The sequence below is a fragment of the Geospiza fortis genome, unplaced genomic scaffold, assembly GCF_000277835.1.
Source record: "Geospiza fortis unplaced genomic scaffold, GeoFor_1.0 scaffold538, whole genome shotgun sequence".
Lineage (NCBI taxonomy): Eukaryota > Metazoa > Chordata > Aves > Passeriformes > Thraupidae > Geospiza > Geospiza fortis.
In genome coordinates, this window is record NW_005054368.1 from 3,744,567 (window position 1) to 3,760,389 (window position 15,823).

General features: G+C 42.9%; 1 protein-coding gene across 1 annotated transcript; it reads left to right on the plus strand.

The window, feature by feature from the left end:
* Window positions 1-388: 388 nt before the first annotated feature.
* BLMH (bleomycin hydrolase) lies at window positions 389-15,201 on the plus strand. Its single transcript, XM_014308402.2, has 10 exons — window positions 389-500; window positions 1,134-1,275; window positions 2,498-2,586; window positions 3,878-3,970; window positions 7,462-7,617; window positions 8,116-8,274; window positions 8,372-8,439; window positions 8,824-8,941; window positions 10,563-10,632; window positions 14,218-15,201. The coding sequence occupies exons 1-10, from the start codon at window positions 423-425 to the stop codon at window positions 14,367-14,369; spliced, it is 1,125 nt and encodes a 374-aa protein (XP_014163877.1). The 5' UTR covers window positions 389-422; the 3' UTR covers window positions 14,370-15,201.
* The last annotated feature ends 622 nt before the right edge of the window (window positions 15,202-15,823 follow it).

The following is a 15,823-nucleotide window of genomic DNA, read 5'->3' on the forward strand; positions in this document are numbered from 1 at the left end:
GGGCCGGGGGCGGTGTTTGGGGGCTGACTCCTAACGCTGATTGTGCTCCTGGGAGCGGCTGCTGCTCCAGAGCCCTTTGTCCGAGCTTCTGGGAAAACTCGAATTCCTGCAGCATCCCCTTGAGTTAATGACACACGTTTGACTCCCCTTGAGTTATTAACACACGTTAGACCTGCAGCGTTTGCCTCTTTTCCCTTCTGCATGGTGTAACTGAGAGATGTGCTTGCAATGAAAGATTTCAGAACACCTTCAGAGAGCTCTTTGGTGTTGCAGAAGCCCAGCCAAAGGCTCGAGGCAGAACTGTGTCATGAATCTCGTGGTAAAAGGAATTGTTGTGCAGCTCCTGAGCACAGGTGTTCCAGTTTAATTCGTGTTCCTTTGATCTCTCAGGGAGATGCTGGATCTTTTCCTGCCTCAACGCAATGCGTCTTCCTTTCATGAAGAAATACAACATTGAAGAGTTTGAGTTCAGCCAGTCCTATCTCTTTTTCTGGGATAAGGTACAGTTGTGTAGGTTGTTGTAGGATTGCTTATGCAATCAGGTGTTAGTGTTGGGACAGAGCTTCTTTTAGGCTGCATTGTTTTAGCATGTTTGAGAAGAAACCTCAAAAGTTCCTTTAAAATGTGTTTTAAATGCAGGTGGTCGAGCACAGTGGGACTTTCAGCTTGAGAAGAAAGTTGTCAAGATGTTGATGTTTTGGAGTAGTAGAAGTCTTTTTTTTCAAGAGTTCTGTATATTTCAGCAGTTACTTGTTGGTAGTTCAGGGAAAACATGACTGTAGCTCTGAGGTTTCAGTTGTGCTCGTGAGCTGTGTGCCTGCTCCTCCCCCTAAGGGAAATTAAGCAAATCTAGTGCTAGTTTGGGTCAGGCTTCGTTGCATAACTTCTGCTCCCCATTTCCTGTTCCCTGATCCTCAAGCTCTGTGTAAAGTCACTCCTAAATATTTGCTCTATAGCAAAGAATTTTATAGGGTAGCCCCTGGAATGCTGGAGGGGAAAATGAGGACTTCATAGGATGAGCAGAAAGTTGCTTCATCTATTCTGTGCTTGCAAAGAAGTGAATGCTCAGCAATTAATTAATGCATAATATATCAGACTTTAAAAGGTTGGGGTTGTTTATCTGTGTGTTTCAGGTTGAGCGTTGTTACTACTTTTTAAATGCCTTTGTGGAAACAGCTCAGAAGAAGGAGCCAGTGGAAGGAAGGCTGGTGCAGTTCCTGCTCTCCAACCCCACCAATGATGGTGGACAGTGGGATATGCTGGTCAACATTATTGGTGAGAGAACTGGTCACAAGGAGCTCTTCCTAAAACTGCAGCCTGCTTTGAGAAATGGGGAATGGAATAGAATAAAAAATTGAGCTTGAGACCTGGGAATTGGCTAAGGCACATTATGCCATTAACCATTGTGGGTTTTTTACATCAAAGACTTTTTTGGGGCTAGATTATAAATATTTGGCTTAAATCTTGTCTGGCATCACTTTTGCATAGTCCTGTTGATGATAAAAGCTCAGATGATCAATGAATAATTAGATAGCCCTGACTTTCAGTTTAATGAAAGGGTTCAACACCCTTTTCCTCCAGTTATCAACTCAACCTCATTTATTTATATCCATGTACAGTCTTTAGGGCACATGGAAAGGGAAAAGCCCCTGCTGGACCAGGGTGTGTTTACAAAGCAAAACTGCTTGGAACTGCAGCCTGAAGTTGGTGTAAAGATCAGTGAGAAGGAATTGATGTGGAATGTGGCACTGCTGGTCTTACAGAGCTCCAGGAGGAACCCACGCTGCTGGAGATACTTAATTACACCAGCACTTGCTCTCATTTGTGTTGTGAAACAATATGACACCTTTGTAAATCAACAAGGCAATAATACAAATTTAGAATCACAAAAGGAATTTGTTTCTTTGAAGCCTGGAGGTTCCTTTTTTCCTGCTCTCATTGCTATAAATACTTAATCAGGGCAGAGATTTTGGCTGCTGCTGTTACATCCAGAGCCTTGCATGGTGAGATCTGTGAGTGGCACGCTAATGTAGGAAGCCATGAGCTGCTGCTGGTGTTTTATAAATGTTGAGCAGGAAAGGAGACTGGGAAGTCAGTTTTAACCTTAGATGAGTGATTCACAGGAGGCCAAGTTCTTCAGAAGGTATTTCAGGAGATTAATTTTAAAGTAATCAAGGTTTGTTTTTTTTTTCTTTCCTGGTGAACAGGACTTCCTAAAGCACTAATTAATTCAGAACGTTTAACTGTTGAGTTAAATAATACTGGGTAGTTCAGGGATTCCACTTACTGGGATCCCTGTGGAATGCAGCTCAGAGGTCAAGATTCAGTCACAAATTAAAAAGTAAACTTTGGGTACTTGTAACCTTTAAACAAGAGCCTTTCTGTTATAATCTCTGCACAAACCCAAACTCTCTTTATCTTTCATATGGGTATGAGCAGTAGGAGCACCTATTGTGTGAAAAAGCCAATTGTTAACCTGTAGTTTTATTTCTTTTAGAGAAGTATGGTGTTGTCCCCAAGAAGTACTTCCCAGAGTCTCACACCACAGAGGCTACCAGAAGGATGAATGAGATCTTGAATCATAAGGTAAAATTGATTTAGCTGATAAAACTTAGGGGAGGGAATGGGAATGAACCTACTGCAAGTGTTCCTAACCACCTTATCCTTACTGACCAGAGTGTTAAGTGCATTCAGCAACTTAAATTTATTTACAAGCAGCCTAAAGTCTCAGCAAAGTCTGATGTTAATCTTGAAACATGGAGCAGGAAGGTGAGATCATGGAAGATGTCCATTGTCAGGCTTCAGTAGCTTGAAAGTCCCTTTTGTGGTTTTAGTAGCAGTTATTCCTAATCCTCAGATTTCCAAAGATTTCTTGACATGTGGCTGCTAAAATCTGTTTCTGCAAAGCCAGCACATGGTGTCTAAGTGTCTCTTTCCCACCCTTTCAGTATCTCAGCTCCCTGTGTGCCAGGGTTTCTAGAGATGACTGCCAAATGTGGTGAAAAAGATGGAGGAAAAAAATGTATTTTAAAATACTGCATGTTAAAAATCAGCTTTCAGTATAGAAGTGCACAGCTTTGTCTGAAGGCAGGTGTTAACTCACTCCCTGAACTGCAGAAAGGAATTAGCCTGGGAAGAGGCTGGTGTAGGTAGCTAGATGAAAAAGGCAATTAAAACATTTTTTACAGTTTGCTACATTTTTTCCAGTTCATATGCTGCATGCTCAGGGAAAACTGCCTGCTGAAATCCACATAAAAAATGCAAAATACGTGGTGGAATGAGCTTGGACATTTTAAATGTTGTTAATGTTGTTCTAATCCTGAGCGTGGCGAAACAGCTGGTCCTGAGGGAGCCCCATCACCTTTCCTGGCCTTATGGATGGTGACACTAATGGGCAGCTTGTGCTGCTCTGACTGCAGCTGTGCATGCAGTGGGGAAATGCCCCTTTCTTTTCATCAGCCAGGAGATCAATTATGCATTAGAATTGCAAAATAAATGTGACAGTATGAGGAAAGTGTGTTTTGTGAGTCACAGACGTGCTGGTGTGTGTGGATGTTGTGGCATCACTTGTGGGACTGAGGGAAATCAAGCTTTAAGAGCTTAATGGCTGCAAGCTTCACATCAGTAGTTGGAAATGGTAATTGAATTGTGACTATTTGTTAATTTTTTTTTTTGTATTTTACTTCAACAGCATTCAATTATCTTGTTATTTTGTAATGACTCAATCTCTAACAACGCTTCTGAACGGTATTTTCATTCTGAAAACATGTTGTGAAGAGTAAAATAGGTGCTTGAAACAAGCAGATAGGAAGTCCTGAAAATGATCAGGTGACACCTTTCACACCCTTTATAACAAAGTAACTTTCTCTTTAAACAGATGAGAGAATACTGTTTGAGGCTAAGAAATATGGTGGAAAGTGGAGGAAGCAAAGGAGAACTTTGTGCTGCCATGGACATGATGATAGAAGAGGTAAATAAAGTGGTGTGACATGAATCTTGGAACACAGGGCTGGAATGGATGAGATTCCTTTCTTTCATTGTGTAGCTGTTGGATCAGCCAAAACAAGTGCCTCTTGTTGCTTAACAAAATGGTTTTGGAGCTGTTCAAGTGAATTTGTTTTGCAGTGGTTTATTGCTTACTTCATCCTCAGTTTTTCTAATCCTTCCAGACAAATATTTTGAATCCATAGGTTTCAGAATGATGATATTTTACAGATCTCTGTCCCTTGCTGTAGGAAAATCAGCATTTTGTCTCTTGAGAGATCAAAAGATTGGCCTGTCTGGCTCTTAGAAATAACAGGAAAGGTTGAAATTTGCATTCTGATGGCTTTGAATGCAAATCTTGTAGCACAAGTGTTGTGCAAGGATTCCCCACAAGAGAGCAGAAAAGAACCACAAAAGGGAGGTGCCTGCACAAGGCTGAGCCCAGCTGAGGGCTCGTCCTGGGGGCCAGCAGAGGAATGAATTGCAGCATGGGTTTGGCTGTGAACTGACTCCATCACTGTCAGTGTGTCTGCAGTGCCTGCACCTCCTCCTGCTCACACAAACCCACATCATTTTTATCATTCTGTGCTGCTTGTACTTGATTCCTAAACTGCCAAAAATAACTTAAACTTGGGGCTGTTTTAGTGTGATTGAGTCCATGCACTTTAAAAAAAGAATGTATTTTATTTCTTTCTCAAACATACAATGCCAAGTGACCCAGTGGTTAAATGTATGTATTTTAGATGAGTCAAGAAATCAAATGTTTTGGTGTTGTGTGTTAGCTTTTTCTGCAGTCCACTCAATACCACTGTTAGGCAGAAACTACCTTGGGCTATCTCTGTGGAGTTTTAGTTCCATATTAATATGTTGTTTTGGGTTTTGAAAATTCATCTTTGCACTTTGTATAAAATTCTGTAGCTTTGCTTTATCTAATTTTAAGGTTAGGGTAAAAGAAAACTGATTTGTGTTCCTTGGGTTTCATCAAAACTGTTGTGAAATTCATGCCTTAAGAATGCTGTGCTTTGAGCCTACCCCAGAATGTTGCAAATTTGCGCTTGGTTCAAAGGTGAATTAACGTAATTTACATGCAGTGTGTGTCCAAAAGGCCTTGGGGGATTCTGCAGCAAACATCAAAAGCTTCCTAGAGATAGTCATTCTTAGGGCATGGACACAGTTCACTGCTAAATGTCTCCTCATTTATTTAGAGCTTCATGCCCTCTGACAAGAGATGCTGGAACTGACATGAAAGGTTCTTCACTGATTGCACTTTGTCTGTTCTGTAAATGGTTGTGCTTCATTCTCTGAGGTCAGCACAGCATTTTCTCCTGCAGTAGGAAAGGTGGTTTGCATGTGTTTGGATGTGTAACAGTGGTGTTGCCTCTGTATTTATGTGGCAAAGCAGAGCTTGGTTTTGTTCTGGGAGGTTCTATTTGCATAGCAAATCTTGGTTTGCTCTTGCTGGGAGCAGCACTCGCGCTGAAATGGGGCAATTGTTGTGGAACATGGGATTAAATATTCACTCCAGAACTGTATAAACATTCTTATCAAACCAGTGCACAGTGGGTCAGAAGCTGAAATCAGTGCAGTTCACGCAATAGAATTTTTCTTCCTTTACTGTTCTCTTTGTAGACTCTTCCTTATCAGGAGTGTCCTCCTTTTCCCCTCCTCATTTTTTTGGGGGTTTAGCACAAGCCACTCTATCTTTGCCTTATCTTGCTTCTAGTTGTCACTAGGGCAATGTAAGTCACCTTTTAGTTTAAATATGCTTATTTTATTTATTGGTAGAGGAAGCTTGTGAGATATGAAGAGAGGGCCTATGTTGGGTGTGGTAGCAAAACAATGAGGGAGGCCATTCCAGGCTCCAGTGCCTCTTTTCACTGGAGACTTCTGTCTCCATAATTTTCCTTCCTCTGGCTTGGTTGCTGCTCTCCTTTTAGGCATTTTCTTGCTTATTTTGTGTTCACGGCCTCATCTCTCAGCGCTTGCGGTTATCTGAGGTAATGTGGGTGTAGCCACAGCAAATGGTGCCTTTTGTGCAGTCTGTGCAAAATTAAATATTTATAGTAGTTCAGGGGTTTATATTTGCTCTTTACCATATTTATTGAGAAATGTGAGTTCCTGCAGTAGAAGCTTTATGCTCACACCCTTGTTTCAACCTGTAATTAATCTTTTCACTTGTTTTCTTAAATTGCTCGGAGCAAGAACACCTTTTATTTAGCCAGGAGCATTGCACTCCTTTTGCTGCCAGCACAAAGAGCACATTAACATACAGCCAGTTCTTATGGATCAGCTCCAGAAAGAGTTAAATCAGCTTTGGGGAAGATATTGTGTCTATTCTGCTGTGTAAGTGTGAAGACTGCCAGGCTGGGAAGGCTGGCATAGACCACAGGAGCTGGATCCCAGTGCAGAAGGTGCAGCTGAGATTTGATTCCCTCTCCTCTTATTTTAAATAACCTGAAGGTTCCTTGCAAGGAAGAGGCTTGTCCTGAGGACATGGGCTGAGCTGAAGATCAGTGTCAGCTGAAATAAAACAGATTCAAACCTGTTTAACTGTGGTTGAATTCCCTGTCCCCAGAGTACCTGTGGCAGGTCCTGCTCTGTATCTTTAAAGTGGTTACACTGCCAGTGTTGGCACGTTTTCTGATAAGCCCTGTGAGAAAGTACAGTAGTGGTTCTGAAGTGCAGCTTTATATTCTGATCTACAGAGAGGCTGATGACTTGAAATCTGGTCAACTTTTTGTGCTAAAAATCCAAAGATAGCTGCCAGCTGCAGAGGATGTCAGCAGGCAGGGAGATGGAATTAAATTGCATAACCTGCCAGCTCAGCCCTAAACACATGTTAAATGTATTAAAAGAGATGAGGAGATTATTCTGGGGTTTTGAAAATAAGCAAAGGCTCATCTTTGAAATCCAAATGAACATTACAATAAAAAATTAAATAGTACAGGAGAAACACTGGGATAAAATGCCCACGTTAAAATGTCTGGTTTGTCTCTGCACGGGGCAAACCACCTGGTGGAACAGGTGATGCTGAATGATCAAACCTTTAGAGAATCAATTTGATAAAGTTCCTCTGGCAGTGTTGGAGGAGCTTCAGAATTACTGATGAAATGTTGTAACAAGGCTGGGAAGTGTCCTGCTTTTGCTTTGGGCTGCTGCATTCCTAGGATAACCTGGAATCAGTAAGCTTCTGTTTTGCCTGGTGGTTTACCTGAGAACATGGAGTGTGAGGGTGGAGAAAAAAGCTCTGTTGATTTTCCTGAGGCTTTTCAGATTGGTTTTGAACTGCTGAAACACCAAGATTTCAGGAGCTGAATGCAGATAATTGATGTGTGTGTGTTCAAAGGTGACCGTTAAGATCCCATTTCTCCAGCTGGTTCTCACGTGGAGAAATCCACGCTCCAGTGGCCTTGCTGTGGTAGGAGAGGCACAGCTGCATGTCCCAGCAGGCTCACAGCTGTTTGCTTCTCTGTGCAGGTATTCAGAATAGTGAGCACTTGCCTGGGCAGCCCTCCAGAGACTTTCTGCTGGGAGTTCCGGGACAAGGAGAAGAATTACCACAAGTACGGCCCCATGACCCCGGTGCAGTTCTACAATGAGCATGTGAAGCCTTACTTCAACATGGAGGACAAGGTTGGGCATGCTGAAAACTTTCCAAGACTTTCGTTTTGCCATTTATTTTCCACTGTTGCCAGTGTCTGTCTCCCCTGTAGCTGCAGCACCTGGGATGGGCACAGCTTGCCCAAGTCAGTGTTTTTATTCTCCCTGTTGTGCTGTTTGTGCTCTACCCTTCAATTATCTGGGATCTTGTGTTGCAGTCCACAATGGTTTTGTAATGATAAAATATGCAGTGATCTAATCAGTTGTAATAGGTCATAAGGCAGACATTAGAGAAGGAATAACATGCAGAGCTGCTCTGCCACAGTTACAAGGTAAACTTGTGAAACAAAGCAAAAAAAACCCAACAAACACAACCTTAAGAAACCTCTTATTTCAGCCAAGTGGCTTGTTTGGTAATGGGGCAGACAGCTGGCTGGGACAAAAGCCATTCCCTGAAATCCTTCTAGGTTCAATCTTCAAGGATTTCAGTTATGTTGTACCTTATTTTATGACATCTTGGTTTTTTGGCAGATTTGTCTAGTGAATGATCCTCGACCCCAGAACCCCTACAACAGGCTCTACACAGTGGAGTACCTGGGCAACATGGCTGGAGGGAGGAAAACTCTCTACAACAACCAGCCTGTGGAGGTCCTGAAGAAATTGGCTGCAGCATCTATTAAGGATGGCGAGGTGGGTTTGGTTTCTCTTTGTGGATGGCACAGTGCAGCCCATGCCATGTAAAGCTCCTGGGATTTGGCCCAGACATGACCCTTCCTTCTCTTTGCAGGCTGTGTGGTTTGGCTGTGATGTGGCAAAGCACTTCTATGGCAAGCTGGGAATCAATGACCTGAATATGTGAGTAGAGAATCAAACCAGGCTGTCATTTGGGATCCTCAGTGAGGACATGAACAGTGCTTTAATTCTTTCTACATACTTTGGATTATAAACCCCAAAAGAGTATGCTTAAGTAATTCAGCAGCAGAAGAATTTTTTTTTTACTTGTTAGTTTAATCTGAATCCTATTAAGATGCACTATGAGTAGTTGTAAATATTCTTACTTATTTAAATGTCTAATATATGGTGAGAGAAACTCCTAAAGGGATCAGGTTTTGCATTTATTCTGACATTAAAATTGGTTGAACTCATATGTTCCTGGCACAGAGCAGTCTCCTGATTCCCTGACTTTGTCAGAACTCCCCTTGCATCCTTTCTCATGTGGCTTGTTTATCTTTCTGCTAGATTTAATCATGAGCTGGTGTTTGGTGTCTCCATCAAGAACATGAACAAAGCAGAACGATTGATCTTTGGGGAGTCCCTGATGACCCATGCCATGGTCCTGACGGCTGTCACTGAGAAGGTAGAATCTCCCTCTGGAGTTCTGCTGCTGGCAGGGATGTACTGGAATATCCTGGGAGTTTCTTTGTGTCCTGGGCTCACTCAGAGTGTGCCACAAGCCCCTGGTTGTTTATTTCCCTTGTGTTGTTTGTGTCTGAGTGTTCAGAACTATAAATATTTAACAAGGAGGGAAGAATTTTAGACACCTCAAAGGACTTTTTTCCTTTTACCCACAAACTTGGATTGGACAACCACTGCATGGTTAGTCCAGTCTTGTTTAGAGCCTGAAGCTCCTGTTAAAATGCTGGCAGGAGGCATTTTGCAGCAGGGTTAACCTCCTGCAGTTCCCTGGCATGTGATCTCTGACCTCTAATTAGGGAAGGGAAATGGTGTCCAGCATAGCAAACAGCAGGCTGAGATGAATCCACAGCTAGATCTGCTCCTGGCACCATAACAAAGCACATAATGAAGTAAAAAGAAGCATTCAAAAACTTACAACTTGGGGTTATCTGCAAAGTTGATGTTTCCATTTATTTCCAGAAGCTGTCATTATTAAAGTTTCTTTGAAGTGATCTCTTCCTGTCCAGCTTGACCTTGGCTTGAGAAATAGCAGCTTGCACAGCACTGAACGAGTTTGCCTGAGCTGTGGAGTTTTGAGACTTGAGATGGAACTGCTGAGTCATAAGAATGTTCCAAGTTACTTTTTACAGCTCAATTTTTTCCTGTTTTCTGCATTCTGAGCTCTTAATGTTTCCACCATGTATCAGATTGCACAAACACCTCTGTCAATATCTAACTGAAAAACAAGGAAAACTTTGTCGTTGGTGCTTAAAAACCTTAACCCGAAGGTGCTTTGAGAATCTGAGTTGTAAAATGTAATATTTTGGATTTACTTACTTTTTTATAAAAAGGCTTTGAAGATTTAAAAAAAATCATATTACAATTTTACAACATCAAAAATTGATGTGGATTAAATGCACCTTTTGGTTTAAAAGTTACTGTACATGAATGTGCTCTTCCCAATTTCTGAGAGCATCCAGAGTTGACATCCTTGGTCTGGGAGCTCTCAAGTGTCCCATCTTAAGGACTGTTCTCCCTTTTCAAGGGAGAATAAAAGCATTACAACAATAATCCATTCAATATTAAAAATTGATTTATGGGATGTTTTTCAGGTTAGTTTTTTGTATTGAAATATTTTAATTGCACAGCACCGGACTTGGAGCTGTGTCCTTCAGCTGGATTCTTCAAGGGTTTGCACCAATGCTGTTCTGAATTCTGACAGTTCCTTGTTCCTTTCCTCTGATTCCCAGTTCAGGCAAGTTGTTTAATTTCCCTCACTCCCTGATGGGAGACAGGGACAGCAGCTGAAATTCTGTGAGTCAGTTAAGTCCAAACTAGAACTTAGTTAAATTTCAGCTGCCTGATGAAATAAATATTGATTGCAGACTCTTCTTCACCACATTTTATCTAAGTAGGCAGATGAGTATTTTATAAAATGGCATTTCTGCAGCCATTAGCAAGAAACCATTGGGACTCTGAGGAGTGGAACTCTGTGTGTTCCTGGTGCTGGGTTTGGAAGGGATGACCTGCTCAGGTGTGGCCTCTCCTTCACCACTGACTGTCATGGACTTGTTTTGGCACAGGATGGGCAAGAAGATGCATTTGAAAAATGGAGAGTGGAAAACTCCTGGGGTGAAGACCGTGGCAATAAAGGTAATTTATAGTCATGAGAGCAGAAAGCTGAATGTTTGGAAATAAGGATGTGGCAAGGACAATGAGGCAGCTTTGGAGGAGAACTCCATAATTTTTATTATCTCCTGAGTGAGACAGGCCAGATGTGGGCTCAGCAATGGCACAGCCTCAGTGGTGAGTGTGCCAGGCCAGACTCTGTGTCCCCAGCAACAAGTCACTGCTGGGCACATTTTTCTGCTGCACATTAATCCCAAATGTTGTGCTTGTAAGATTTGGTGTGGCAGAACTTTCCCAGGATGTCTTGGCTCTCTTCTGGGAATAGACTATTTTTGGAGAACTCTGGTTTAGGATGTGGTCTTATTTATAAGCTTTTCAATAACATGAACAACTCAGATGAAAACATAGAATATTCTAGGAAATGTCTTAATTTATGTTGTGCCCTCTTGGTCTTGCAGTAATTTCTGTTCTGAGTTAACTGTATCCATTCACAGCAAAGTATTCCAATAAAAATCTTCAGACTTGACAAAACAATGAAACTGTTGATGTCCAGCCTTCAAGGCTCAGCAATATGACAGCAGTGAAATGTTCTTTGGAATGCTGGATTAAGTGAAGAAGCCAAATCAATGCTGAGGTAACATCAATGGCTCAGGGCAGCAGCTGAACCCTGACACTGCTGCAGTGGTGCCTGCTGGGCTGGGACTGAGCTGTGGCACTTCTGTGCTGCAGCATCCAAACCCACTCTCACCTCTCAAGAATGAGGTCTAGAGCTGTGGAAGAGGAGCTGGTTGTTCCTTGGAAATTAATAAAATAGGAGCCCAGAGTGACTTGAATAACCCTGCCCTATCTTGTCCCCATGGCATCTGTGTGACTTTGCAGGGTGAGTCGCTGTCCCTTATGTACCAGGGGACACCCTGCTCTCTGGAAAGTCTTGCTCCCTGACTGTGCTTTGTTTTGCTCTGGGAGTTCCCTGGAAAAGAGCCTTGACAGAAAGTCCCATCAGAATTAGGAAGCTTGCCTCTATTTCAGACTGCTTTTTTTCCAGGGAACTGAATCCCTGAACGATTTTCTTGGGTATGACCAAATGAGCTGCTCTGGGGCAAAAGGCAATGGGACATGTCCTCCAGGGCTCCTTCCCAAGCACTGGGAGAGGTAACTGAGAGTCACAGAACCATTTAGGATGTGGAAAAACCCTTTTAAGGTCCAAAAGAGTCCAGCTGTTCACCCAGCACTGCCAAGTCCCCACTGAACCATGGTCCCCAAATGTCGCATGTACACATCATTTAAATCCCTTCAGGGATTGTGACTCAACTTGATGGGGTTTCTTCTCCTTCCTGATTTTCCACTCTGCAGTGTCCAGTAGTAGCTGTGTAGGAGGGTGAGGACTCAGAGTTTGCCTGAGCTGTCTTGCAGTGCCACTGAGTCTGTGTCTAACTGTGATAAGAGTTAAGATTTTTATCTTATCTGCCTTGTTAAAGAATTGGGAAGCTGTGCTTGGGTAAGTCCAGCACAAGAAGCCAGAGTCCACATCAGTGAAGAGTCAGCCAAGAATGATGCTAAACTTGGCACATCCCAGCTGGGTGTGGGGATGGGAGTGAGCCCCAACTCCCAGGATTTCTTGGACAGGGTGACCAAGGGTCCAGCCCGCAACAGAACACCAGGGACTGCACTGGAGCCATTAAACAATGAGCAAAGAAATGACTTTTTTGTGAGGAAAGATCAGGCTTTTTTCATGTGGGGTTCCCTGTTTTCCCAAGTACCGTCCAGGGTGCCAGGTGCCACCTGTTTCCTGTGACAGGAATGGTGCAAGACTGGAAAGATTGGGACTCCTCGTTTGGGAATTATGGGATGGAGTCAGTTATACACTCACGCTCCAGAGTGGCAGAACTGAAATCTTGTGGCTTGTCCTGGAGAAAGGGAGCCCCTGTGAACCAGCCCAGTTTTGCTTCTCCTAAATATTTAGTAATTACATTTATATCTGTTGTATAAGTGTTTCTGGAACCCTGTGTGTTTTCCCTCAAGGAATGAACACAGCTGCTGACAAACATGGCTTGTTTTCTGAGGTGAAAAAGTCACTTCCCAATCAAATATTTCCTTTCTGTTTTATTGGCTCTTTTTCAGCCACACAGGCAAGTTTAATTATTCTGAGTAGTCTTTTGTTCTGGAGACACACAGGACGTTATTACCTAACTTTGAACCCAGCTTATCCCATTGGATATCTTTTTTTAAAAGCAAGGAAGAGGGGAGTACTAAATCACACTGTGGAGAGGGGTCCATCTGCTTGTTTTGGCATGAAAGGAGCTTTTTTAGGATGCATCTCCAGCTAGAAGGCAGCTCCCTTTGGGCTTTTCGTGTCTTGTATTGGCTGTTGCTCTCCTGCAGGAAGGCATTTCAAGGATTTAACTGTAGGCACCCTGTGTCTGTGTGTGCATCTCTCATCTCAAAAGTGCCCTGGGACAGAGGCACTGTTTGTTTGCTCTCCCTGGGCAGGAGTTACAGCTCCAAGGCTCTCTGGGGACTTTCAGGAGGTTCCCAGGTGTGTGTAGGGTGTGTGTGTGTGGATCTGCACTGCCCAGGCCTCCCCAAAGCTGAGTTATTTGCATGTTCTGCAGTCGTGCTCGGCGCTTCCTCCCCGCTCAGACGCCGCGATCCCAATCGGCTGCAAGGGACAGGATGTCAGAGGCAGAGTTCATTAATCCTCTCAGGGTGCAATTACTTGCTGGCTCTTGGGAGTGAGAGGTTTTTGTGTGTCCCAAGAACTCATATCCTGAAAAAAGGATAATCAAGGCAGCTCCCTTTGGCAGTGTTTCCAAAATGGCTTCTAGCTCGGGTTAGAGTTGATAGGGGTTTTAATTTATGGGATTATCTGATCTCTTGCTTTAGAAACAAGATGGTGGAGATAGATGCATTTATTGTCCATATTCTTTGGACATTTTCTTGTTTCATTTGATTGTGTGATGATACAATATAAGGACACGAGGAACTTTATTACATAAAGCCTTCTCATCTCTCTCCTAAATGCTTCCTTTCTCACAGCCACTCTTATTCCCATTTCAACTGGAATACCTTGTTTCCAGAGGTAGCTCTCTGCTAAAACCTCTAAAGTGACTTCCCTCACTCCCAGTTCAAGGGTGTTCACTGTCATTTTCATATTAAGGGAGACAATTAAGATTTGCTTCAGCCTTAGTGTGATTTAAATGACTTTCAGGAAAGCAGTGGCTGCCTCTTATTGCAAAAACTAAACCAAGAAAGTTTTCTTAGAACAGGTTGATACTCACCTGAAAAATTCTAAAGCCTCAAATAGATTGAAATGTTACATTCTGTCTTAAAGGTTTTGTAATTCCCTTGAATATTCTCAATGCCCATGTTAACAGAGCAAACATAAATTATGGATGTTCTGGCTCTTGTTTTTCCTGGTGGGCTTCTTGCCTGACCTTTAGGTGCACACAAAGTACATCCTGTATGTTAACTTCCTCGAGATATTTTTTGCTGTGTTTTGAGAGATAACCAGCCTGACCAGGCCCTGTTTAATGCATCATTCACAGGTCAGGCTTGTCTGTGGCTGCTTTCCTGCAGTGGCTCTGTGCTGTGATGCTCTTTTCCCCCCAGGTTACCTGATCATGACCGATGACTGGTTCTCTGAGTACGTGTACGAGGTGGTGGTGGACAAGAAGCACGTGCCCGAGGAGATCCTGGCCGTGATGCAGCAGGAGCCCATCGTGCTGCCAGCCTGGGACCCCATGGGGGCTTTGGCCAAGTGAAGCAGGGAGCATTTCCCTCCCCATGGCCATCAGAAGTAGCTGCAATAGAGAATCCCAGTGGTCGGAAGCCATAGCCAAACGATAACGAGACCGAGCCCTCGGCCTGGTCCCTATTCCTGAAATGTAAGTTAAGGATCCTTGGGAAATAGCGCTTCACTGATCCCAGCTCTCAGACAGGCTGCTCCAAAACTCACAAGGGAAAAGGAAAAAAAACTCAGAATGAAAGCAGATGATAAGTGCTGTCAATGGCAGTTTGATTTTACCTTAAATTTTTAATGCGAATCAGCGTAGTAATGTAGTAAAATTACCTTGACTGATGTTTTCCCTAGAAAAAATGGGCATTAGAGGCCCTTTAGAATTAATAGTTGATTGTTAGAGCAAACATATTGAGATAATTAACCAATTATGGTCTGGCTTGTCCTATAAAAGAACTCCCCAAAAATATTTTATATATTTACAGTTTTAGTTTTGCTGAAGTTTTCGAGGGGATGTATGAATTGAAACTGCTAAAAATGACCTTTAGAAAACTTTCTCTTCCAGCAGAATTGGGAAGGGGGAATGGTTTCCTTGAGGTATCCAGTTCCACTTGGTTTTATTCTTCCATTATTGAGCTGGGACTGGATAACCCCCCCAGGGGCCAGTGCTATGTCTGTGAGCACAGGAGCGCTATTTTTCAGTTATTTTAGCAAGAACAACCATAAATATGTTCACAGGTGGAGTTAGTGTCATGCTCAACAGAAAAACCAACGTTTTAATTGCTGCATTTTATTTGGTTGTTTTAAAAAACAAGATGGTGCTATGAAGCTTTTGAATAAACACTTTCTAAAGTGACCGGGACAGTTCTGGTTTCTTTTTTAAAGAGGTGCATGGAGCTGATGGAATGGGAAGATGTTGGTGAGCTGCAGTGAGGGTGTGGTGCCTCCATCACAGACCTGGTAGAGAAATGTCAGAAATGGCACTGGTGGAGCTGATCCTCCTTTGGGCAGGGGGATGGAGCAGAGGATTCTCCAGGGATCCTTTGGGGTCTCATGCACAGTCTCCACTTTGTGCTGTCACTTGAGTGAAGGGAAGCAAACAGTTCTTGTACTCCCTGGTGGCTCTGACACGGAGCCAGATCTCTTAGAAAGCTGTGCTATGCACAATGTTTTCATTATGACTAATGCATGGGTTGTTTTGGGGGCTTTTTCCTCCTCTTAAAGGTCAGTAATTTTAGTCCTTCAAGATCTTTCTACTTATGACTTTAACACCAGTTCTTCTGTTTCCTCTGTGCTATCTATGAGTATGATATCAGCCAAGGAGAATTAACTTTTTCTCCAGAGTTCAGCTGACATTTTTGTTGCTGGTGGTAGCACCGATGAGGATTGAGCTTGATAAACTCAAAACTGATTCCAAGCCAGTTTTTGTTGGTTTCAGTATTTTAAGGTATTGTCCAGCCTGTGCTTATCTCCCCAGTT

What these genes read in the sequence shown, in the direction of transcription:
- BLMH (XM_014308402.2), top strand. Translation starts at nt 423, where the DNA reads ATGCGTCTTCCTTTCATGAAGAAATACAACATTGAAGAGTTTGAGTTC. An exon ending in TATGCTGGTCAACATTATTG is followed by an intron (nt 1,276 to 2,497) that starts GTGAGAGAACTG and finishes TATTTCTTTTAG; the next exon opens with AGAAGTATGGTGTTGTCCCC. An exon ending in TGAAGACCGTGGCAATAAAG is followed by an intron (nt 10,633 to 14,217) that starts GTAATTTATAGT and finishes TTTTCCCCCCAG; the next exon opens with GTTACCTGATCATGACCGAT.